Source organism: Salmo salar, chromosome 15 (genome assembly GCF_965601325.2).
Source record: "Salmo salar chromosome 15, fSalSal1, whole genome shotgun sequence".
Lineage (NCBI taxonomy): Eukaryota > Metazoa > Chordata > Actinopteri > Salmoniformes > Salmonidae > Salmo > Salmo salar.
Genome location: NC_138305.1, coordinates 101570631 through 101594304, shown reverse-complemented (window position 1 = coordinate 101594304; position 23674 = coordinate 101570631). Strand labels below are relative to the sequence as shown.

Below are 23674 nucleotides of genomic sequence, written 5' to 3'. Positions count from 1 at the left end.
CTATGGGGACACACCATGGTTTTGGTAGACAATCGTGGTGTTGCTGGAATGTCAGATTTCCACAAGCAATGTCAATTAACTGCCTGCGACCAAGATTTAGACCTTGCGCTGAGAGATGGAGGCAAGCAAGTGGCTTCTCAATGTCTGAAGTTATATCCCAAATGGCATCCTATTACCTATCAGTGCACTACTTTGGACCAGAGCCCTATTGGTCTTGGTCAAAATTAGTCCAATAGGGTGCCATTTGGGACAATCCAGAATAAATCAGTCTACAGTTTCAAGACGGCAGTAGTGGAGATGGTATTTAATTGCTTTGACATGAATAATGTAATAATGTTGAAGTAATAGCTGTGTTAACTTAGACTACAGCACTCTATGCTGAGCATTAATTAAACAATGTGAATTCTTTTTCCTGCTGCCAAATGGCTAATCTAATCGTTTTGAAAATCAGAGTGATTTTGATGTAGAATAAATGAATCTAGGCTTCAGATGTTTTAAAGTTGTATTCCTGGTTGTAAAGTAACAGTAGACAAGCCCATAGACATTTCGGACCGTCACAGTCCGGTCTGTGGCAGTGACGTGTACTTCAGTTTTCTTTAGGACCCTGCAGACGGCAGTTAATCGTTTCAACCGAATGGCACCTGTTCGGTTCAAAGGGGAAATTGGGAGGCCACGGTGTTGGTGCTAGTGTATCCTTTTCGCGCTGAGAAAAATAAACTTTAAAAATAAATACCTACGTCCATCTATCTTATTTGCATGACTAAATAAAGAGCGTCGCAAAGCCGTCTCTTCAAATTAGTGAACAGTTTCCAAGGTAAGAAAGAAAGCTTTCCGGGAGACAACGCATCATTGCATCTGTCTTGTATCGTACTATGAACCGTTTTTTCCCTTATGCACCAGAACGGCTACATTTGTATTGCAATAAAGTTATGTTACTGTATGTAATTTCCTGTGAGACAGGTATAGAACAAGAAACGATAGGGATAGTGGCTGCTTATGTTATTTTATCCTATCAATGTCATACATTTAATTATTTTGTCGTTTGTGTAAATCACGAAGGGAAATCTTACTTTTTTTATACCAACTCTAGTCATATTTCATACGCTATAGTCATAGTTCCTGATCATTTTGTCACAACCAATTTCCTGCTTCTGGCATCGTCTTACAACGACGAGCTGGAAAAGATCTTAGTTGAGGCAACGTGTTTAAAAACCACTCAAATTTATTTGGGAATGAAATGAGAGTTCAGTTTAGGGCTTACAGTGCCTTTAATAATTCTATGGTTACTTACTTTCAAAAGCCTATTTAGTATAGTAGTGTTACAAAGTTGCAGTTGCAAGTGTAACAATGTTGCAGTTTCATGTTCACTTGGTGTCTGTAGTATCTAGCAGTAGTATGGATGGCAGACATCACTCCTCACTGCTGTTGCCAACCCTTTGTACTGTTTCCGGTATGTACATGACTGGTTAACCAGATTCATGGGTGGATTTCCTGTTCTCACTGCATAGTGCTATTTGGATAATACACTATTTATATACTGCTTTTCAATGAGCCAAAGTTGCTTTACAATAGTAGAAACTAAACATAAAAAGGAGATTAAAACAACACAACACCAGACTAACATCAGGAAGAAACAGAGAGAAGGGGTAGGGCTAATGAAGGGAAGCATATGAGTGAACGAGTAGGTGTTGTGTGTCAGAGGGGGAGTGTGTGTGTGTGTGGGGGGTCTTAAGGGTAGGCCATGGTGAACAGGTGGGGCTTTAGGAGGGACTGAAAGATGGTGATGGTCTCAGTCATGGTTGGAGAAACCCTGGAAAAGGCTCTGTCACCAAAACACTGGAGCTTGGACCTGGGAAGCAGCAAGGTGGCCTGCTGTGGTGGAACATAACTAGTTGGAGCTTATGGAGGGAGCTTGAGTTGATGCCGGAGAGTAGTGAGTTGCAGTTGTTGAGATGGGAGATGAACGCGTGGATCAGCTTTTCAGCAGCAGGACAGGAAAGGGAGGACCTGACTTTGGCATTAATGCGGAGGTGGAAGAATGAGGTTTTGACAGTCTGTCGGATATGATGGACAAAGGAGAGGGTGGAGTCCAGGATTATGCCAAGGTTGCGTGCGTGGGGAGAGGGAGAGGCAATGGTATCATCAAAGGTTTCCAACTTTGCTGAGTGTGGTTTTGGTTCCTATGAGGAAGTTTGGTTTTTGTCACTGTTTAGCTTGAGGAAGTTGCGTTGCATTCCGGTTTGTATTTCAGAGGCAGTATTCAATGTGGGTCAGAGGTGGGTTGAGGAAGGATTTGGTGCTGAGGTAGCTCTGGGTGTCGTTGGCGTAACAGTGGAAGTCAAGGTTGAATGGCAGAGGATCAGACCAAGGGGGAGGATGTAGATGAGGAAGAGTAAAAGACCCAGCACAGAGCCCTGGGGGACACCATGTGTGACAGCAGTGGAGTCAGAGGTATGGCCATTGAGGGAGATGATGTGGGTCCGGTTGGTGAGGTATGATTGTAAATCAAATCAAATTTATTTATATAGCCCTTCTTACATCAGCTGATATCTCAAAGTGCTGTACAGAAACCCAGCCTAAAACCCCAAACAGCAAGCAATGCAGGTGTAGAAGCACAGTGGCTAGGAAAAACTCCCTAGAAAGGCCAAAACCTAGGAAGAAACCTAGAGAGGAACCAGGCTATGAGGGGTGGCCAGTCCTCTTCTGGCTGTGCCGGGTGGGGATTATAACAGCACATGGCCTAGATGTTCAAATGTTCATAAATGACCAGCATGGTCAAATAATAATAATCATAGTAGTTGTCGAGGGTGCAACAAGTCAGTAACACAAGAGTAAGTGTCAGTTGGCTTTTTCATAGCTGATCTTTGAGAGTATCTCTACCGCTCCTGCTGTCTCTAGAGAGTTGAAAACAGCAGGTCTGGGACAGGTAGCACATCCGGTGAATAGGTCAGGGTTCCAGCAGGTCTGGGACAGCAGGTCTGGGACAGGTAGCACGTCCGGTGAACAGGTCAGGGTTCCATAGCTGCAGGCAGAGCAGTTGGAACTGGAGCAGCAGCACGGCCAGGTGAACTGGGGACAGCAAGGAGTCATCAAGCCAGGTAGTCCTGAGGCATGGTCCTAGGGCTCCCGAGAGAGAGAGAAAGAAAGAGAGAATTAGAGAGAGCATATTTAAATTCACACAGGACACCGGAAAAGACAAGAGAAATACTCCAGATGTGACAGACTGACCCTAGCCCCCCGACACATAAACTACTGCAGCATAAATACTGGAGGCTGAGAGAGGAGGGGTCAGAAGACACTGTGGCCCCATCCGATGAAACACCCGGACAGGGCCAAACAGGTAGGATATAACCCCACCCACTTTGCCAAAGCACAGCCTCCACACCACTGGAGGGATGTCTCCAACCACCAACATACCATCCCGGGACAAGGCCGAGTATAGCCCACAAAGATCTCCGCCACGGCACAGCCCAAGGGGGGCGCCAACCCAGACAGGAAGACCACGTCAGTGACTCAACCCACTCAAGTGACGCACCCCTCCCAGGGACGGCATGGAAGAACACCAGAAGCCAGTGACTCAGCCCCCGTAATAGGGGTAGAGGCAGAGAATCCCAGTGGAAAGAGGGGAAACCGGCCAGGCAGAGACAGCAAGGGCGGTTCGTTGCTCCAGCCTTTCCGTTCACCTTCACACCCCTGGGCCAGACTACACTTAATCATAGGACCTACTGAAGAGATGTGTCTTCAGTAAAGACTTAAAGGTTGAGACTGAGTCTGCGTCTCTCACATGGGTAGGCAGACTATTCCATAAAAATGGAGCTCTATAGGAGAAAGCCCTGCCTCCAGCTGTTTGCTTAGAAATTCTAGGAACAATTAGGAGGCCCGCGTCTTGTGACCGTAGCGTACGTGTAGGTATGTACGGCAGGACCAAATCGGGAAAGATAGGTAGGAGCAAGCCCATGTAATGCTTTGTAGGTTAGCAGTAAAACCTTGAAATCAGCCCTTGCCTTAACAGGAAGCCAGTGTAGGGAGGCTAGCACTGGAGTAATAGGCTAGCACCGGGAGAGTGCGGTGCCCTCAACACCCAGGCCCTCCAGCCTGCTGAGCAGGACTTGATGGCTCAGGTCCAGGTGAATCAGGATGTTGAGGACATCAGCAGAGTTTAGGAGGTCATTGAGGTAGGTTTGTAGTTGGGAGGCAACAGTCCTTTCAAATCAAATGTTATTTGTCACATGCTTCGTAAAGAACAGGTGTGTATACTGACAGTGAAATTCTTACTTACGGGCCCTTCCCAACAGTGCAGATTATATCAAAATAATAGAAAGATAATAACACTAAGAATAAATACACAATGAGTAACAATAACTTGGCTATATACACAAAGTAACAGTACAGAGTCGACATGCAGTGGTACGATTGCCCCCAACACCCAGGCCCTTCACCAGGTAGTTGAGGTAGATAAACTCAGCAAAAAAAGAAAAGTCCCTTTTTCAGGACCCTGTCTTTCAAAGATAATTTGTAAAAATCCAAATAACTTCACAGATCTTCATTGTACAGTGTTTAAACACTGTTTCCATGCTGTTCAATGAACCATAAACAATGAATGAACATGCACCTGTGGAAAGGTCATTAAAATTAAGACACTAACAGCTTACAGATGGTAGGCAATTAAGGTCACAGTTATGAAAACTTAGGACACTAAAGAGACCTTTCTACTGACTCTGAAAAACACCAAAATAAAGATGCCCAGGGTCCCTGCTCATCTGCATGAACTTGCCTTAGGCATGCTGCAAGGAGGCATGAAGACTGCAGATGTGGCCAAGGCAATAAATTGCAATGTCCGTACTGTGAGATGCCTAAGACAGCGCTACAAGAAGACAGGACGGACAGCTGATCATCCTCACAGTGGCAGACCAAGTGTAACACCTGCACAGGATCGGTACATCCGAACATCACACCTGCGGGACAGGTACAGGATGGCAACAACAACTGTCCGAGTTACACCAGGAACGCACAATCCCTCCATCATTGCTCAGACTGTCCGCAATAGGCTGAAACTAGACTGAGGGCTTGTAAGCCTGTTGTAAGGCAGGTCCTCACCAGACATCACCGGCAACAACGTCGCCTATGGGTACAAACCCATCGTCGCTAGACCAGACAGGACTGGCAAAAAGTGCTCTTCACTGACGAGTCACTGTTTTGTCTCACCAGGGGTGATGGTCGGATTCGCGTTTATCGTCGAAGGAATGAGCGTTATACCGAGGCCTGTACTCTGGAGCGGGATCGATTTTGGAGGTGGAGGGTCCGTTATGGTCTGGGGCGGTGTGTCACAGCATCATCAGATTGCAGGCAATCTCAACGCTGTACTCCGGCCTTCATTAAGATGAGGGTGACTGCAGCTGTTTTGTGGTCTGACGCCACATGGGCGAGGGAGAGGTTGATGTACAGTAGGTAAGATCTGGACAGAGAGCAGGCTTTAATGAGAACTGTAGAGGATCCAGGGAGCAGGTTGTAATCTTCGATGACATGACGAGTTTTGAGATCTAGGGAGAGAATGGGGGAGAATGTGGCGAATCGGTTTCAGAGGTGACTGTTGGGAGGTTGACAGGGAGGCGCAGTGGAGGCAGATTGATCGGTCAGTGATGTGTTTATTTTGGTGATCTTGACAAACTAAAGGAAGGAGTTGCAGAGTTCAGTGGAGGGAGTAGAGAAAGTGTCATCACGGGCTGAAGTAGTTTGCTTACTTATATTTGGCCTAGCATTCACTGATAGTCATAGAATGATGGCTTTGAAGTACAGTATTGTTATAGTACAAATTCAATCTATTATTTGCTAATAAAAATGTTGTCCAAGAACTTTGTAAAAAAAATTATAACATTTTGACATCTGGATGGTTATTTGTTAGTTCATACATTAATGACATTTTATTGGAAGGGCGACCTTTACATTAAAAGTTGTTCTGAACACATTTTCCATACTACATGGTAGAACTAGAAAGAGTCCTCTTTCTTCACATGGCATGTAACTGACGACTGTTACCAGCATAAAAACAGGCTGTTAACATTCGACATTCGAGTCAGTAGTGCTCTGTGTGGCCAATGTTGGGCGCTTGAACCACGAGAGTGTATTGAATCAGTGATGGAGGTAGGCTTTCCTTGAGAGGACTGGCTTAAATGAATGATGACAAAGTAAGAGTTTTTAAGAGGCCCTAAACAGTGTTCACCGAAGCCTATCATTATTGTGATTGATACCCCCTCATAAAGCAGGATGTGTTGAATAGAGTCCAAGATGTGTTTGTGTGGTTTTGCCAGCTCCATTGAATGACAGCAATGGATTTGTCACGACAGCACAAACCAGGCCATATTCACTAGGAACGATTCAAAATCAAATCAAATGTTTTTTGTCACATGCGCCGAATACAACCGTTGTAGACCTTCCAGTGAAATGTTTACTTACAAGCCCTTAAACAACAATGCAGTTTTAAGAAAAATAATTGTTAAAGTATTTACTGAAATAAACTGAAGTAAAACATTACAAATAAAATAGAAAAATAACATATTTCATGGCTAGTTGTGGAGCTGAATTTATCCAGGTGTGTGTGTGTGTGTATGTGAGGTGTCATTCATTAATGTGTGTGGGAGTTGCTGAGTCAGCTGACAGGTGAAGGCCCACAAGGTGACACGCACATCCAGGAGAGGGAGGGGAAGGTATGACCGGTGTTTACTTGGACAGGTGTGTTCTTGGCTGGAGCAGGTGAGAGCAGGCAGGTATGAGTTGAATTTAACGTGGACACATTTAAAATACATAGTTGCTTCAGCCAATTGAAATCAACAATAAAATGGTAAAAATAATTTAGGACAACAGAAATATGTCCATTGTGGTTCTCAGGTGTTAATAGGTCCAGGGGTGTTATTGGCTGGAGCAGGTGTTAATAGGTCCAGGGGTGTTCTCTGGGTGGAGCAGGTGTTAATAGGTCCAGGAGTGTTATTGGCTGGAGCAGGTGTTAATAGGTCCAGGGGTGTTATTGGCTGGAGCAGGTGTTAATAGGTTCAGGGATGTTATTGGCTGGAGCAGGTGTTAATAGGTCCAGGGGTGTTTTTGGCTGGAGCAGGTGTTAATAGGTCCAGGGGTATTATTGGGTGGAGCAGGTGTTAATAGGTCCAGGGATGTTATTGGGTGGAGCAGGTGTTAATAGGTCCAGGGGTGTTATTGGCTGGAGCAGGTGTTAATAGGTCCAGGGGTGTTATTGGCTGGAGCAGGTGTTAATAGGTCCAGGGGTGTTATTGGCTGGAGCAGGTGTTAATAGGTCCAGGGGTGTTATTGGCTGGAGCAGGTGTTAATAGGTTCAGGGATGTTATTGGCTGGAGCAGGTGTTAATAGGTCCAGGGGTGTTTTTGGCTGGAGCAGGTGTTAATAGGTCCAGGGGTATTATTGGGTGGAGCAGGTGTTAATAGGTCCAGGGATGTTATTGGGTGGAGCAGGTGTTAATAGGTCCAGGGGTGTTATTGGCTGGAGCAGGGGTTAATAGGTCCAGGGGTGTTATTGGCTGGAGCAGGTGTTAATAGGTCCATGGGGTGTTATTGGCTGGAGCAGGTGTTAATAGGTCCAGGGGTGTTATTGGCTGGAGCAGGTGTTAATGGGTCCAGGGGTGTTCTCTGGGTGGAGCAGGTGTTAATAGGTCCAGGGGTGTTATTGGGTGGAGAAGGTGTTAATAGGTCCAGGGGTGTTATTGGCTGGAGCAGGTGTTAATAGGTCCAGGGGTGTTATTGGCTGGAGCAGGTCTTAATAAGTCCTGGGGTGTTATTGGCTGGAGCAGGTGTTAATAGGTCCAGGGGTGTTCTCTGGGTGGAGCAGGTGTTAATAGGTCCAGGGGTGTTATTGGCTGGAGCAGGTGTTAATAGGTCCAGGGGTGTTATTGGCTGGAGCAGGTGTTAATAGGTCCAGGGGTGTTATTGGCTGGAGCAGGTGTTAATAGGTCCAGGAGTGTTCTTGGCTGGAGCAGGTGTTAATAGGTCCAGGAGTGTTCTTGGCTGGAGCAGGTGTTAACAGGTCCAGGGGTGTTATTGGCTGGAGCAGGTGTTAATAGGTCCAGGGGTGTTCTCTGGGTGGAGCAGGTGTTAATAGGTCCAGGGGTGTTCTTGGCTGGAGCAGGTGTTAATAGGTCCAGGGGTGTTATTGGCTGGAGCAGGTGTTAATAGGTCCAGGGGTGTTATTGGCTGGAGCAGGTGTTAATAGGTCCAGGAGTGTTCTTGGCTGGAGCAGGTGTTAATAGGTCCAGGAGTGTTCTTGGCTGGAGCAGGTGTTAATAGGTCCAGGGGTGTTATTGGCTGGAGCAGGTGTTAATAGGTCCAGGGGTGTTCTCTGGGTGGAGCAGGTGTTAATAGGTCCAGGGGTGTTCTTGGCTGGAGCAGGTGTTAATAGGTCCAGGGGTGTTATTGGCTGGAGCAGGTGTTAATAGGTCCAGGGGTGTTATTGGCTGGAGCAGGTATTAATGGGTCCAGGGGTGTTCTCTGGGTGGAGCAGGTGTTAATAGGTCCAGGGGTGTTATTGGCTGGAGCAGGTGTTAATAGGTCCAGGGGTGTTATTGGCTGGAGCAGGTGTTAATAGGTCCATGGGTGTTATTGGCTGGAGCAGGTGTTAATAGGTCCAGGGGTGTTATTGGCTGGAGCAGGTGTTAATAGGTTCAGGGATGTTATTGGCTGGAGCAGGTGTTAATAGGTCCAGGGGTGTTTTTGGCTGGAGCAGGTGTTAATAGGTCCAGGGGTATTATTGGGTGGAGCAGGTGTTAATAGGTCCAGGGATGTTATTGGGTGGAGCAGGTGTTAATAGGTCCAGGGGTGTTATTGGCTGGAGCAGGTGTTAATAGGTCCAGGGGTGTTATTGGCTGGAGCAGGTGTTAATAGGTCCATGGGGTGTTATTGGCTGGAGCAGATGTTAATAGGTCCAGGGGTGTTATTGGCTGGAGCAGGTGTTAATGGGTCCAGGGGTGTTCTCTGGGTGGAGCAGGTGTTAATAGGTCCAGGGGTGTTATTGGGTGGAGAAGGTGTTAATAGGTCCAGGGGTGTTCTCTGGGTGGAGCAGGTGTTAATAGGTCCAGGGGTGTTCTTGGCTGGAGCAGGTGTTAATAGGTCCAGGGGTGTTATTGGCTGGAGCAGGTGTTAATAGGTCCAGGGGTGTTATTGGCTGGAGCAGGTGTTAATAGGTCCAGGGGTGTTCTTGGCTGGAGCAGGTGTTAATAGGTCCAGGAGTGTTCTTGGCTGGAGCAGGTGTAAATAGGTCCAGGGGTGTTATTGGCTGGAGCAGGTGTTAATAGGTCCAGGGGTGTTCTCTGGGTGGAGCAGGTGTTAATAGGTCCAGGGGTGTTCTTGGCTGGAGCAGGTGTTAATAGGTCCAGGGGTGTTATTGGCTGGAGCAGGTGTTAATAGGTCCAGGGGTGTTATTGGCTGGAGCAGGTATTAATGGGTCCAGGGGTGTTCTCTGGGTGGAGCAGGTGTTAATAGGTCCAGGGGTGTTATTGGCTGGAGCAGGTGTTAATAGGTCCAGGGGTGTTATTGGCTGGAGCAGGTGTTAATAGGTCCAGGGGTGTTATTGGCTGGAGCAGGTGTTAATAAGTCCTGGGGTGTTATTGGCTGGAGCAGGTGTTAATAGGTCCAGGGGTGTTCTCTGGGTGGAGCAGGTGTTAATAGGTCCAGGGGTGTTATTGGCTGGAGCAGGTGTTAATAGGTCCAGGGGTGTTATTGGCTGGAGCAGGTGTTAATAGGTCCAGGGGTGTTATTGGCTGGAGCAGGTGTTAATAGGTCCAGGAGTGTTCTTGGCTGGAGCAGGTGTTAATAGGTCCAGGAGTGTTCTTGGCTGGAGCAGGTGTTAACAGGTCCAGGGGTGTTATTGGCTGGAGCAGGTGTTAATAGGTCCAGGGGTGTTCTCTGGGTGGAGCAGGTGTTAATAGGTCCAGGGGTGTTCTTGGCTGGAGCAGGTGTTAATAGGTCCAGGGGTGTTATTGGCTGGAGCAGGTGTTAATAGGTCCAGGGGTGTTATTGGCTGGAGCAGGTGTTAATAGGTACAGGAGTGTTCTTGGCTGGAGCAGGTGTTAATAGGTCCAGGAGTGTTCTTGGCTGGAGCAGGTGTTAATAGGTCCAGGGGTGTTATTGGCTGGAGCAGGTGTTAATAGGTCCAGGGGTGTTCTCTGGGTGGAGCAGGTGTTAATAGGTCCAGGGGTGTTCTTGGCTGGAGCAGGTGTTAATAGGTCCAGGGGTGTTATTGGCTGGAGCAGGTGTTAATAGGTCCAGGGGTGTTATTGGCAGGAGCAGGTATTAATGGGTCCAGGGGTGTTCTCTGGGTGGAGCAGGTGTTAATAGGTCCAGGGGTGTTATTGGCTGGAGCAGGTGTTAATAGGTCCAGGGTGTTATTGGCTGGAGCAGGTGTTAATAGGTCCAGGGGTGTTATTGGCTGGAGCAGGTGTTAATAAGTCCTGGGGTGTTATTGGCTGGAGCAGGTGTTAATAGGTCCAGGGGTGTTATTCGCTGGAGCAGGTGTTAATAGGTCCAGGAGTGTTCTTGGCTGGAGCAGGTGTTAATAGGTCCAGGAGTGTTCTTGGCTGGAGCAGTTGTTAATAGGTCCAGGAGTGTTCTTGGCTGGAGCAGGTGTTAATAGGTCCAGGAGTGTTCTTGGCTGGAGCAGGTGTTAATAGGTCCAGGAGTGTTCTTGGCTGGAGCAGGTGTTAATAGGTCCAGGAGTGTTCTTGGCTGGAGCAGGTGTTAATAGGTCCAGGGGTGTTATTGGCTGGAGCAGGTGTTAATAGGTCCAGGGGTGTTATTGGCTGGAGCAGGTGTTAATAGGTCCAGGGGTGTTATTGGCTGGAGCAGGTGTTAATAGGTCCAGGGGTGTTATTGGCTGGAGCAGGTGTTAATAGGTCCAGGGGTGTTATTGGCTGGAGCAGGTGTTAATAGGTCCAGGGGTGTTATTGGCTGGAGCAGGTGTTAATAGGTCCAGGGGTGTTATTGGCTGGAGCAGGTGTTAATAGGTCCAGGGGTGTTATTGGCTGGAGCAGGTATTAATGGGTCCAGGGGTGTTCTCTGGGTGGAGCAGGTGTTAATAGGTCCAGGGGTGTTATTGGCTGGAGCAGGTGTTAATAGGTCCAGGGGTGTTATTGGCTGGAGCAGGTGTTAATAGGTCCAGGGGTGTTATTGGCTGGAGCAGGTGTTAATAAGTCCTGGGGTGTTATTGGCTGGAGCAGGTGTTAATAGGTCCAGGGGTGTTCTCTGGGTGGAGCAGGTGTTAATAGGTCCAGGGGTGTTATTGGCTGGAGCAGGTGTTAATAGGTCCAGGGGTGTTATTGGCTGGAGCAGGTGTTAATAGGTCCAGGGGTGTTATTGGCTGGAGCAGGTGTTAATAGGTCCAGGAGTGTTCTTGGCTGGAGCAGGTGTTAATAGGTCCAGGAGTGTTCTTGGCTGGAGCAGGTGTTAACAGGTCCAGGGGTGTTATTGGCTGGAGCAGGTGTTAATAGGTCCAGGGGTGTTCTCTGGGTGGAGCAGGTGTTAATAGGTCCACTGGTGTTCTTGGCTGGAGCAGGTGTTAATAGGTCCAGGGGTGTTATTGGCTGGAGCAGGTGTTAATAGGTCCAGGGGTGTTATTGGCTGGAGCAGGTGTTAATAGGTACAGGAGTGTTCTTGGCTGGAGCAGGTGTTAATAGGTCCAGGAGTGTTCTTGGCTGGAGCAGGTGTTAATAGGTCCAGGGGTGTTATTGGCTGGAGCAGGTGTTAATAGGTCCAGGGGTGTTCTCTGGGTGGAGCAGGTGTTAATAGGTCCAGGGGTGTTCTTGGCTGGAGCAGGTGTTAATAGGTCCAGGGGTGTTATTGGCTGGAGCAGGTGTTAATAGGTCCAGGGGTGTTATTGGCAGGAGCAGGTATTAATGGGTCCAGGGGTGTTCTCTGGGTGGAGCAGGTGTTAATAGGTCCAGGGGTGTTATTGGCTGGAGCAGGTGTTAATAGGTCCAGGGTGTTATTGGCTGGAGCAGGTGTTAATAGGTCCAGGGGTGTTATTGGCTGGAGCAGGTGTTAATAAGTCCTGGGGTGTTATTGGCTGGAGCAGGTGTTAATAGGTCCAGGGGTGTTATTCGCTGGAGCAGGTGTTAATAGGTCCAGGAGTGTTCTTGGCTGGAGCAGGTGTTAATAGGTCCAGGAGTGTTCTTGGCTGGAGCAGGTGTTAATAGGTCCAGGATTGTTCTTGGCTGGAGCAGGTGTTAATAGGTCCAGGAGTGTTCTTGGCTGGAGCAGGTGTTAATAGGTCCAGGAGTGTTCTTGGCTGGAGCAGGTGTTAATAGGTCCAGGGGTGTTCTTGGCTGGAGCAGGTGTTAATAGGTCCAGGGGTGTTATTGGCTGGAGCAGGTGTTAATAGGTCCAGGGGTGTTATTGGCTGGAGCAGGTGTTAATAGGTCCAGGGGTGTTATTGGCTGGAGCAGGTGTTAATAGGTCCAGGGGTGTTATTGGCTGGAGCAGGTGTTAATAGGTCCAGGGGTGTTATTGGCTGGAGCAGGTGTTAATAGGTCCAGGGGTGTTATTGGCTGGAGCAGGTGTTAATAGGTCCAGGGGTGTTATTGGCTGGAGCAGGTGTTAATAGGTCCAGGGGTGTTATTGGCTGGAGCAGGTGTTAATAGGTCCAGGGGTGTTATTGGCTGGAGCAGGTGTTAATAGGTCCAGGGGTGTTATTGGCTGGAGCAGGTGTTAATAGGTCCAGGGGTGTTATTGGCTGGAGCAGGTGTTAATAGGTCCAGGGGTGTTATTGGCTGGAGCAGGTGTTAACAGGTCCAGGGGTGTTATTGGCTGGAGCAGGTGTTAATAGGTCCAGGGGTGTTATTGGCTGGAGCAGGTGTTAATAGGTCCAGGGGTGTTATTGGCTGGAGCAGGTGTTAATAGGTCCAGGGGTGTTATTGGCTGGAGCAGGTGTTAATAGGTCCAGGCGTGTTATTGGCTGGAGCAGGTGTTAATAGGTCCAGGGGTGTTATTGGCTGGAGCAGGTGTTAATAGGTCCAGGGGTGTTATTGGCTGGAGCAGGTGTTAATAGGTCCAGGGGTGTTATTGGCTGGAGCAGGTGTTAATAGGTCCATGGGTGTTATTGGCTGGAGCAGGTGTTAATAGGTCCAGGGGTGTTATTGGCTGGAGCAGGTGTTAATAGGTCCAGGGGTGTTATTGGCTGGAGCAGGTGTTAATAGGTCCAGGGGTGTTATTGGCTGGAGCAGGTGTTAATAGGTCCAGGGGTGTTATTGGCTGGAGCAGGTGTTAATAGGTCCAGGGGTGTTATTGGCTGGAGCAGGTGTTAATAGGTCCAGGGGTGTTATTGGCTGGAGCAGGTGTTAATAGGTCCAGGGGTGTTATTGGCTGGAGCAGGTGTTAATAGGTCCAGGGGTGTTATTGGCTGGAGCAGGTGTTAATAGGTCCAGGGGTGTTATTGGCTGGAGCAGGTGTTAATAGGTCCAGGGGTGTTATTGGCTGGAGCAGGTGTTAATAGGTCCAGGCGTGTTATTGGCTGGAGCAGGTGTTAATAGGTCCAGGGGTGTTATTGGCTGGAGCAGGTGTTAATAGGTCCAGGGGTGTTATTGGCTGGAGCAGGTGTTAATAGGTCCAGGGGTGTTATTGGCTGGAGCAGGTGTTAATAGGTCCATGGGTGTTATTGGCTGGAGCAGGTGTTAATAGGTCCAGGGGTGTTATTGGCTGGAGCAGGTGTTAATAGGTCCAGGGGTGTTATTGGCTGGAGCAGGTGTTAATAGGTCCAGGGGTGTTATTGGCTGGAGCAGGTGTTAATAGGTCCAGGGGTGTTATTGGCTGGAGCAGGTGTTAATAGGTCCAGGGGTGTTATTGGCTGGAGCAGGTGTTAATAGGTCCAGGGGTGTTATTGGCTGGAGCAGGTGTTAATAGGTCCAGGGGTGTTATTGGCTGGAGCAGGTGTTAATAGGTCCAGGGGTGTTATTGGCTGGAGCAGGTGTTAATAGGTCCAGGGGTGTTATTGGCTGGAGCAGGTGTTAACAGGTCCAGGGGTGTTATTGGCTGGAGCAGGTGTTAATAGGTCCAGGGGTGTTATTGGCTGGAGCAGGTGTTAATAGGTCCAGGGGTGTTATTGGCTGGAGCAGGTGTTAATAGGTCCAGGGGTGTTATTGGCTGGAGCAGGTGTTAATAGGTCCAGGCGTGTTATTGGCTGGAGCAGGTGTTAATAGGTCCAGGGGTGTTATTGGCTGGAGCAGGTGTTAATAGGTCCAGGGGTGTTATTGGCTGGAGCAGGTGTTAATAGGTCCAGGGGTGTTATTGGCTGGAGCAGGTGTTAATAGGTCCAGGAGTGTTCTTGGCTGGAGCAGGTGTTAATAGGTCCAGGAGTGTTCTTGGCTGGAGCAGGTGTTAACAGGTCCAGGGGTGTTATTGGCTGGAGCAGGTGTTAATAGGTCCAGGGGTGTTCTCTGGGTGGAGCAGGTGTTAATAGGTCCAGGGGTGTTCTTGGCTGGAGCAGGTGTTAATAGGTCCAGGGGTGTTATTGGCTGGAGCAGGTGTTAATAGGTCCAGGGGTGTTATTGGCTGGAGCAGGTGTTAATAGGTACAGGAGTGTTCTTGGCTGGAGCAGGTGTTAATAGGTCCAGGAGTGTTCTTGGCTGGAGCAGGTGTTAATAGGTCCAGGGGTGTTATTGGCTGGAGCAGGTGTTAATAGGTCCAGGGGTGTTCTCTGGGTGGAGCAGGTGTTAATAGGTCCAGGGGTGTTATTGGCTGGAGCAGGTGTTAATAGGTCCAGGGGTGTTATTGGCTGGAGCAGGTGTTAATAGGTCCAGGGGTGTTATTGGCTGGAGCAGGTGTTAATAGGTCCAGGGGTGTTATTGGCTGGAGCAGGTATTAATGTGTCCAGGGGTGTTCTCTGGGTGGAGCAGGTGTTAATAGGTCCAGGGGTGTTATTGGCTGGAGCAGGTGTTAATAGGTCCAGGGGTGTTATTGGCTGGAGCAGGTGTTAATAGGTCCAGGGGTGTTATTGGCTGGAGCAGGTGTTAATAAGTCCTGGGGTGTTATTGGCTGGAGCAGGTGTTAATAGGTCCAGGGGTGTTCTCTGGGTGGAGCAGGTGTTAATAGGTCCAGGGGTGTTATTGGCTGGAGCAGGTGTTAATAGGTCCAGGGGTGTTATTGGCTGGAGCAGGTGTTAATAGGTCCAGGGGTGTTATTGGCTGGAGCAGGTGTTAATAGGTCCAGGAGTGTTCTTGGCTGGAGCAGGTGTTAATAGGTCCAGGAGTGTTCTTGGCTGGAGCAGGTGTTAACAGGTCCAGGGGTGTTATTGGCTGGAGCAGGTGTTAATAGGTCCAGGGGTGTTCTCTGGGTGGAGCAGGTGTTAATAGGTCCACTGGTGTTCTTGGCTGGAGCAGGTGTTAATAGGTCCAGGGGTGTTATTGGCTGGAGCAGGTGTTAATAGGTCCAGGGGTGTTATTGGCTGGAGCAGGTGTTAATAGGTACAGGAGTGTTCTTGGCTGGAGCAGGTGTTAATAGGTCCAGGAGTGTTCTTGGCTGGAGCAGGTGTTAATAGGTCCAGGGGTGTTATTGGCTGGAGCAGGTGTTAATAGGTCCAGGGGTGTTCTCTGGGTGGAGCAGGTGTTAATAGGTCCAGGGGTGTTCTTGGCTGGAGCAGGTGTTAATAGGTCCAGGGGTGTTATTGGCTGGAGCAGGTGTTAATAGGTCCAGGGGTGTTATTGGCAGGAGCAGGTATTAATGCGTCCAGGGGTGTTCTCTGGGTGGAGCAGGTGTTAATAGGTCCAGGGGTGTTATTGGCTGGAGCAGGTGTTAATAGGTCCAGGGTGTTATTGGCTGGAGCAGGTGTTAATAGGTCCAGGGGTGTTATTGGCTGGTGCAGGTGTTAATAAGTCCTGGGGTGTTATTGGCTGGAGCAGGTGTTAATAGGTCCAGGGGTGTTATTCGCTGGAGCAGGTGTTAATAGGTCCAGGAGTGTTCTTGGCTGGAGCAGGTGTTAATAGGTCAAGGAGTGTTCTTGGCTGGAGCAGGTGTTAATAGGTCCAGGAGTGTTCTTGGCTGGAGCAGGTGTTAATAGGTCCAGGAGTGTTCTTGGCTGGAGCAGGTGTTAATAGGTCCAGGAGTGTTCTTGGCTGGAGCAGGTGTTAATAGGTCCAGGGGTGTTCTTGGCTGGAGCAGGTGTTAATAGGTCCAGGGGTGTTATTGGCTGGAGCAGGTGTTAATAGGTCCAGGGGTGTTATTGGCTGGAGCAGGTGTTAATAGGTCCAGGGGTGTTATTGGCTGGAGCAGGTGTTAATAGGTCCAGGGGTGTTATTGGCTGGAGCAGGTGTTAATAGGTCCAGGGGTGTTATTGGCTGGAGCAGGTGTTAATAGGTCCAGGGGTGTTATTGGCTGGAGCAGGTGTTAATAGGTCCAGGGGTGTTATTGGCTGGAGCAGGTGTTAATAGGTCCAGGGGTGTTATTGGCTGGAGCAGGTGTTAATAGGTCCAGGGGTGTTATTGGCTGGAGCAGGTGTTAATAGGTCCAGGCGTGTTATTGGCTGGAGCAGGTGTTAATAGGTCCAGGGGTGTTATTGGCTGGAGCAGGTGTTAATAGGTCCAGGGGTGTTATTGGCTGGAGCAGGTGTTAATAGGTCCAGGGGTGTTATTGGCTGGAGCAGGTGTTAATAGGTCCATGGGTGTTATTGGCTGGAGCAGGTGTTAATAGGTCCAGGGGTGTTATTGGCTGGAGCAGGTGTTAATAGGTCCAGGGGTGTTATTGGCTGGAGCAGGTGTTAATAGGTCCAGGGGTGTTATTGGCTGGAGCAGGTGTTAATAGGTCCAGGGGTGTTATTGGCTGGAGCAGGTGTTAATAGGTCCAGGGGTGTTATTGGCTGGAGCAGGTGTTAATAGGTCCAGGGGTGTTATTGGCTGGAGCAGGTGTTAATAGGTCCAGGGGTGTTATTGGCTGGAGCAGGTGTTAATAGGTCCAGGGGTGTTATTGGCTGGAGCAGGTGTTAATAGGTCCAGGGGTGTTATTGGCTGGAGCAGGTGTTAATAGGTCCAGGGGTGTTATTGGCTGGAGCAGGTGTTAATGTGTTATTGGCTGGAGCAGGTGTTAATAGGTCCAGGGGTGTTATTGGCTGGAGCAGGTGTTAATAGGTCCAGGGGTGTTATTGGCTGGAGCAGGTGTTAATAGGTCCAGGGGTGTTATTGGCTGGAGCAGGTGTTAATAGGTCCAGGGGTGTTATTGGCTGGAGCAGGTGTTAATAGGTCCAGGGGTGTTATTGGCTGGAGCAGGTGTTAATAGGTCCAGGGGTGTTATTGGCTGGAGCAGGTGGGTACAGGTGCAATATTTCAGGTTGTTTACTGAGAGGTGTGTTCTGTTCTGTTCTTTCACTCTCTTGTTCTCTCTACTCACGCCGTGTGTGTGTGTGTGTGTGTGTGTGTGTGTGTGTGTGTGTGTGTGTGTGTGTGTGTGTGTGTGTGTGTGTGTGTGTGTGTGTGTGTGTGTGTGTGGCTATTCCTCTGGGACTCCTCCTCCACCCAGGAAAGTGAGGGAAAGAGAGTAGCTATGACAGTGGATGAGTGCTATAAGAGTTGCTAGGTACACTCGTAGTACAGGCTGGTTAAGAAGACATGACTGGACAACATCTTTTGACATTTGGCAGGCAGTTATTATACACATCTGTGTTTGGGTAGATCTACATTTGAAAACTGCAATATATTCACCTTGGTGTCAGGTAAGGAAAGTATTTTCTGTTTGAGTTTATTTAAGAAAATTGTAGATATTCTTAAATAGCTCTTTGTTGCCATTACTATACTGCTCAAAAAAATAAAGGGAACACTTAAACAACACAATGTAACTCCAAGTCAATCACACTTCTGTGAAATCAAACTGTCCACTTAGAAAGCAACACTGATTGACAATACATTTCACATACTGTTGTGCAAATGGAATAGACAACAGGTGGAAATTATAGGCAATAAGCAAGACACCACCAATAAAGGAGTGGTTCTGCAGGTGGAGACCACAGACCACTTCTCAGTTCCTATGCTTCCTGGCTGATGTTTTGGTCACTTTTGAATGCTGGCGGTGCTTTCACTCTAGTGGTAGCATGAGACGGAGTCTACAACCCACACAAGTGGCTCAGGTAGTGCAGCTCATCCAGGATGGCACATCAATGCGAGCTGTGGCAAGAAGGTTTGCTGTGTCTGTCAGCGTAGTGTCCAGAGCATGGAGTCGCTACCAGGAGATAGGCCAGTACATCAGGAGACGTGGAGGAGGCCGTAGGAGGGCAACAACCCAGCAGCAGGACCGCTACCTCCGCCTTTGTGCAAGGAGGAGCAGGAGGAGCACTGCCAGAGCCCTGCAAAATGACCTCCAGCAGGCCACAAATGTGCATGTGTCTGCTCAAACGGTCAGCAACAGACTCCATGAGGGTGGTATGAGGGCCCGACGTCCACAGGTGGGGGTTGTGCTTACAGCCCAACACCGTGCAGGACGTTTGGCATTTGCCAGACAACACCAAGATTGGCAAATTCGCCACTGGCACCCTGTGCTCTTCACAGATGAAGCAGGTTCACACTGAGCACATGTGACAGACGTGACAGAGTCTGGAGACGCCGTGGAGAACGTTCTGCTGCCTGCAACATCCTCCAGCATGACCGGTTTGACGGTGGGTCAGTCATGGTGTGGGGTGGCATTTCTTTGGGGGGCCGCACAGCCCTCCATGTGCTCGCCAGAGGTAGCCTGACTGCCATTAGGTACCGAGATGAGATCCTCAGACCCCTTGTGAGACCATATGCTGGTGCGGTTGGCCCTGGGTTCCTCCTAATGCAAGACAATGCTAGACCTCATGTGGCTGGAGTGTGTCAGCAGTTCCTGCAAGAGGAAGGCATTGATGCTATGGACTGGCCCGCCCGTTCCCCAGACCTGAATCCAATTGAGCACATCTGGGACATCATGTCTCGCTCCATCCACCAACGCCATGTTGCACCACAGACTGTCCAGGAGTTGGCGGATGCTTTAGTCCAGGTCTGGGAGGAGATCCCTCTGGAGACCATCCGCCGCCTCATCAGGAGCATGCCCAGGCGTTGTAGGGAGGTCATACAGGCACGTGGAGGCCACACACACTACTGAGCCTCATTTTGACTTGTTTTAAGGACATTACATCAAAGTTGGATCAGCCTGTAGTGTGGTTTTCCACTTTAATTTTGAGTGTGACTCCAAATCCAGACCTCCATGGGTTGATAAATTGGATTTCCATTGATTATTTTTGCGTGATTTTTGTTGTCAGCACATTCAACTATGTAAAGAAAAAAGTATTTAATAAGATTATTTCTTTCATTCAGATCTAGGATGTGTTGTTTAAGTGTTCCCTTTATTTTTTTGAGCAGTGTATATAATATCTCCAGTTTTAAATTAACTATCTATTTTCTCCCCCCCTCTTTCCAGCAGCGGCCATTTTGCATTGACCCACCACCATGCGTCTGTTCCTGCGTCGGCGCATGTCCCTCCTGAAGCTGGCCCTGGCTGGGGGGACTCTGTTTATGGTTGTCCTTGTTGTCCTCCAGAAAGACGTGGGCTTCAGCTCCAACTCTGTCCAGGACCCCTGGTTCCAAGACCTGGTGGAACGTAAGGAGAGAGTGCTGGTGATGGTCCGAGGAGCAGTCAACAACCTGGGCTTCCAGGTACCTTTATGGGTCCTTTTGGTGGGGGGGACTAGAGTAGTACAGTGGGTGGGCTTTTGTTTTATTTTTTTTGCATTATATAATAATTGAAATAAAATGAAGAAACTAATAATAACCTGGGCTTCCAGATTGGAGCTCCCCATTCTCCATCGGTGGAGGAGCAGCAGGCCACCTCAGACCGCAACTGTCCTCCAGGTCACTACACCCAAGCAGAGTTGATGCCAGTCCTGGAGAGGCCCCAACAGGACCCCCAGGGGCCCGGGGCAGATGGGATAGGCTATGAGAAAGACAAGATGACACCAGAGGAGGAGAAAGAGAAGGAAGACGGGATGACTGTTAACTGTTTCAACCAGTTCTCCTCCGATAGGATCTCCCTCAGCCGTAGCCTAGGAGACGACAGCCGGCCACCAGAGTAAGACTATGTCCCAATTATCTCTCCTTCCTCCCAAAGTGTGCACTTGTTCACTTCCCTTCACTGATTTGAAAGGAAATGGCTTGTGTAAGAAATCTGGTGAAAACTAGCCTATGCATACACCAATCCAATGCTTTTAGACAGTTTTTTCTTAAAAGCTTTTATGTTATATTTCAGTCACTTTGGTTTACACTACCGGTCAAAAGTTTTAGGACACATTCTCATTCAAGGGTTTGTCTTTATTTGTACTATTTTCTACATTGTAGAATAATAGTGAAGACATAAAAACTATGAAAGTATTAAACAAATCAAAATATATTTTATATTTGAGATTCTTCAAATGGTCACCCTTTGCCTTGATGACAGCTTTGCACACTCTTGGCATTCTCTCAACCAGCTTCATGAGGTGGTCACCTGGAATGCATTTCAATTAACAGGTGTGCCTTTTTTTAAAGTTAATTTGTGGAATTTCTTTCCTTCTTAATGCATTTGAGCCAATCAGTTGTGTTGTGACAAGTCTGAAACCAACAGGACCCTAAACAGCTTCTACCCCCAAGCCATAAGACTGCAAGGTACCTAGTTAAATAGTTCATCAATAGCTACCCATGCTATCTACAATGACCCATTTTTAACAATAACTCTTTTGACTCATCCCATACGCTGCTGCTACTGTTATCTATCCTGTTGCCTAGCCACTTTACCTAAATCTATATATCTACCTCGTACCACTGCACATCAACTCGGTACTGGTACTCTGTATATATAGTCAAGGTATCGTTACTCATTGTGGATTTATTCCTTTGTTATTATTTTTTATATTATTTAAAACATGTTCTCTCTACATTGTTGGGAAGGGCCAATAACTAAGTACTTCACTGTTAGTCTAAGTCTGTTGTTTACGATGCATGTGACAAATACAATTTGGTTTGATTTGACACAGTCTTGCCCTTTCTTTTCTTCCCAGGTGTGTGGAGCATAAGTTCCGTCGCTGTCCTCCTCTCCCCACCACCAGTGTAATCATAGTGTTCCACAATGAGGCCTGGTCCACCCTGCTGCGTACCGTCTACAGCGTCCTCCACACCTCCCCTGCTGCCCTGCTCACTGAGATCATCATGGTGGACGACGCCAGCACCGCAGGTTGGAATCTTTCAGGGCTTTACTGTAGCCTAGCTACAGTCCTGTTAATGACATGGGGAAAAACTTAGGGCAGTGATAATTCATATCATTGATTAGTGGACAACGCCAGCACCACAGGTGGGCATGATGGATCAAGTACTGGAGCCTTACACCATGGGTGGACTTAGAGTAGGAGATAGATAGGCCTTGGTTTAGAGCTTGACGCCACTAGGCCTTGGTTTAGAGCTTGACGCCACTAGGCATTTCTTTACATTTACATTTTAGTCATTTAGCAGATGCTCTTATCCAGAACGACTTACAGTAGTGAATGCATACATTTCATACATTTTTTTCCGTACTGTCCCCCGTGGGAATCAAACCCACAACCCTGGCGTTGCAAACACCATGCTCTACCAACTGAGCCACACGGGGCCTTGGTTTAGAGCTTGACGTTGCTAGGCCTTGGTTTAGAGCTTGACGTTGCTAGGCCTTGGTTTAGAGCTTGACGTTGCTAGGCCTTGGTTTAGAGCTTGACGTCGCTAGGCCTTGGTTTAGAGCTTGACGTTGCTAGGCCTTGGTTTAGAGCTTGACGTTGCTAGGCCTTGGTTTAGAGCTTGACGTCGCTAGGCCTTGGTTTAGAGCTTGACGTTGCTAGGCCTTGGTTTAGAGCTTGACGTTGCTAGGCCTTGGTTTAGAGCTTGACGCCGCTAGGCCTTGGTTTAGAGCTTGACGCCGCTAGGCCTTGGTTTAGAGCTTGACGTCGCTAGGCCTTGGTTTAGAGCTTGACGCCACAAGGCCTTGCTTGACACCACCGGCTCATAGAGTAAAACATACTGCGGGGCCTGGGTCATTCATTAGGACACATCTTAGCCAAGCATTTTGCCATAGATAATTAAATTAATTCCTTGTTTCTGAGCGCGTTCTTCGGTTTCTTGTCTACGGATCACTACTCCGTTTCAGAGCAAAGCATGTGTGACTTCATTTACACAGGCAGCTCAAATCTGATCTTTTTCACTTATTGGTCTTTTGACCAATTGGATCTGAAAAATGTCTGATGTGAAAACATCTGATGTGATTGGTCAAAAGACCAATAAGTGAAAAAGATCAGATTTGAGCTGCCTGTGTAAACACAGCCTACTATTATTATTAGACTGTTAACGTGTGAATGACTGTGATCATGTCATTCTGAAACTGAGTGTTCCCTTATGAACAGGAAGTGACATTGGCATAGCGTCAGTAATACAGACTAAAAAAGGAGGTGCTTTTTACACAGTTGGTTGGTTAATTACAGTTTAACTGCTGCTGGACCTTGGAACCTCTTCTATCTCCTCCCGTCTGAATCGGTTCGGTTTAATCTCCCTGTTTTAACGACCGTCTTTTCTATGACTGGATGTGGTCGCATGTAGTTACAGTCCTATGCCATCCCATTTAGACAGCATGTGGTTACAGTCCTATGCCATCCCATTTAGACAGCATGTGGTTACAGTCCTATGAACACACCCCTGCTCTCTGTCAGTTCCCTAGAGATGCTGTTCTAATGCTGTGTTCATAACATCTTGTAAATTCGTAAATACAAGCATACGACCGGAAAAAATTCACTTGAATGCCCCTCTAACCCGTGGAAAATACGTCTATCATGCCTGAGCTCAGATTTCTCCCACATGCTGAACTCTGACGTCACATACAGTACTAAGGAAATGACCTCGAACAGCTTTTTCGGCAATAAACAACAACAAAACATTATAAAAATGGATCTATTAATATGGTTTTTGAACACTATAATTTGTTTACGAGCATGATAGCTGTACTTTTATTTTATGGTTGACGCAGCTTCTATGCCGTTTCGCCAATAGGCGTTTTCAACGAGTTCAAAGCATGTGAACACACACAACTCGTTCCCATTTTACAAGTAGTATTTTGTGAGTTTCCCACTTTGTTATGAACGCAGCATTAACCTCCTGTCATTAACCTCCAGACCACCTGAAGAAAATATTTTAATATCAGGTATGTGTTTCCTTCTTCCTACCAGAGCACCTGGGGACTCGGCTGGATGAGTATGTGAAACAGCTGAATATAGTAAAGGTGGTGAGACAGCAGGAGAGGAAGGGCCTGATCACAGCCAGGCTCCTGGGGGCCAGAGGGGCACTGGGACAGACACTCACCTTCCTGGACGCACACTGTGAGTAGATATGAATGAATGAATGCTGGGGGGCCCATTGAGAGAGACTCACCTTCCTGGACGCACACTATGATTAGTGATGGATGAATGAATGAATGAATGAATGAATGAATGAATGAATGAATGAATGAATGAATGAATGAATGAATGAATGAATGAATGAATGAATGCTGGGAGGCCCAGGGACAGACACTCACCTTCCTGGATGCACACTGTGACTAGCTACTGTATATGCAAGAGTTGGCATGGTTTCAAATCGAGCCACGACATCCTCATCCTACCTAGGTGGAGGGGGTAAAATGGAAGGGTAGGT

General features: G+C 48.0%; 1 protein-coding gene across 4 annotated transcripts in view; it reads left to right on the top strand.

The window, feature by feature from the left end:
- The first annotated feature begins 576 nt into the window (after positions 1-576).
- LOC106572703 (polypeptide N-acetylgalactosaminyltransferase 6) overlaps positions 577-23674 on the top strand; it is a 38071-nt gene continuing 14973 nt past the window's right edge. Inside the window, exons 1-5 of one of the 4 annotated variants that reach the window (XM_014147103.2) lie at positions 577-814; positions 19422-19654; positions 19783-20066; positions 21031-21203; positions 23212-23361. In XM_014147103.2, the coding sequence (XP_014002578.1) occupies positions 19448-19654; positions 19783-20066; positions 21031-21203; positions 23212-23361 (814 nt within the window). In that variant the 5' untranslated portion in view covers positions 577-814; positions 19422-19447. Of the gene's footprint in view, positions 815-17497; positions 17704-19418; positions 19655-19782; positions 20067-21030; positions 21204-23211; positions 23362-23674 lie in introns of those variants that run through there. The other 3 variants (XM_014147101.3, XM_045696365.2, XM_014147102.3) reach the window with 3 other exon arrangements.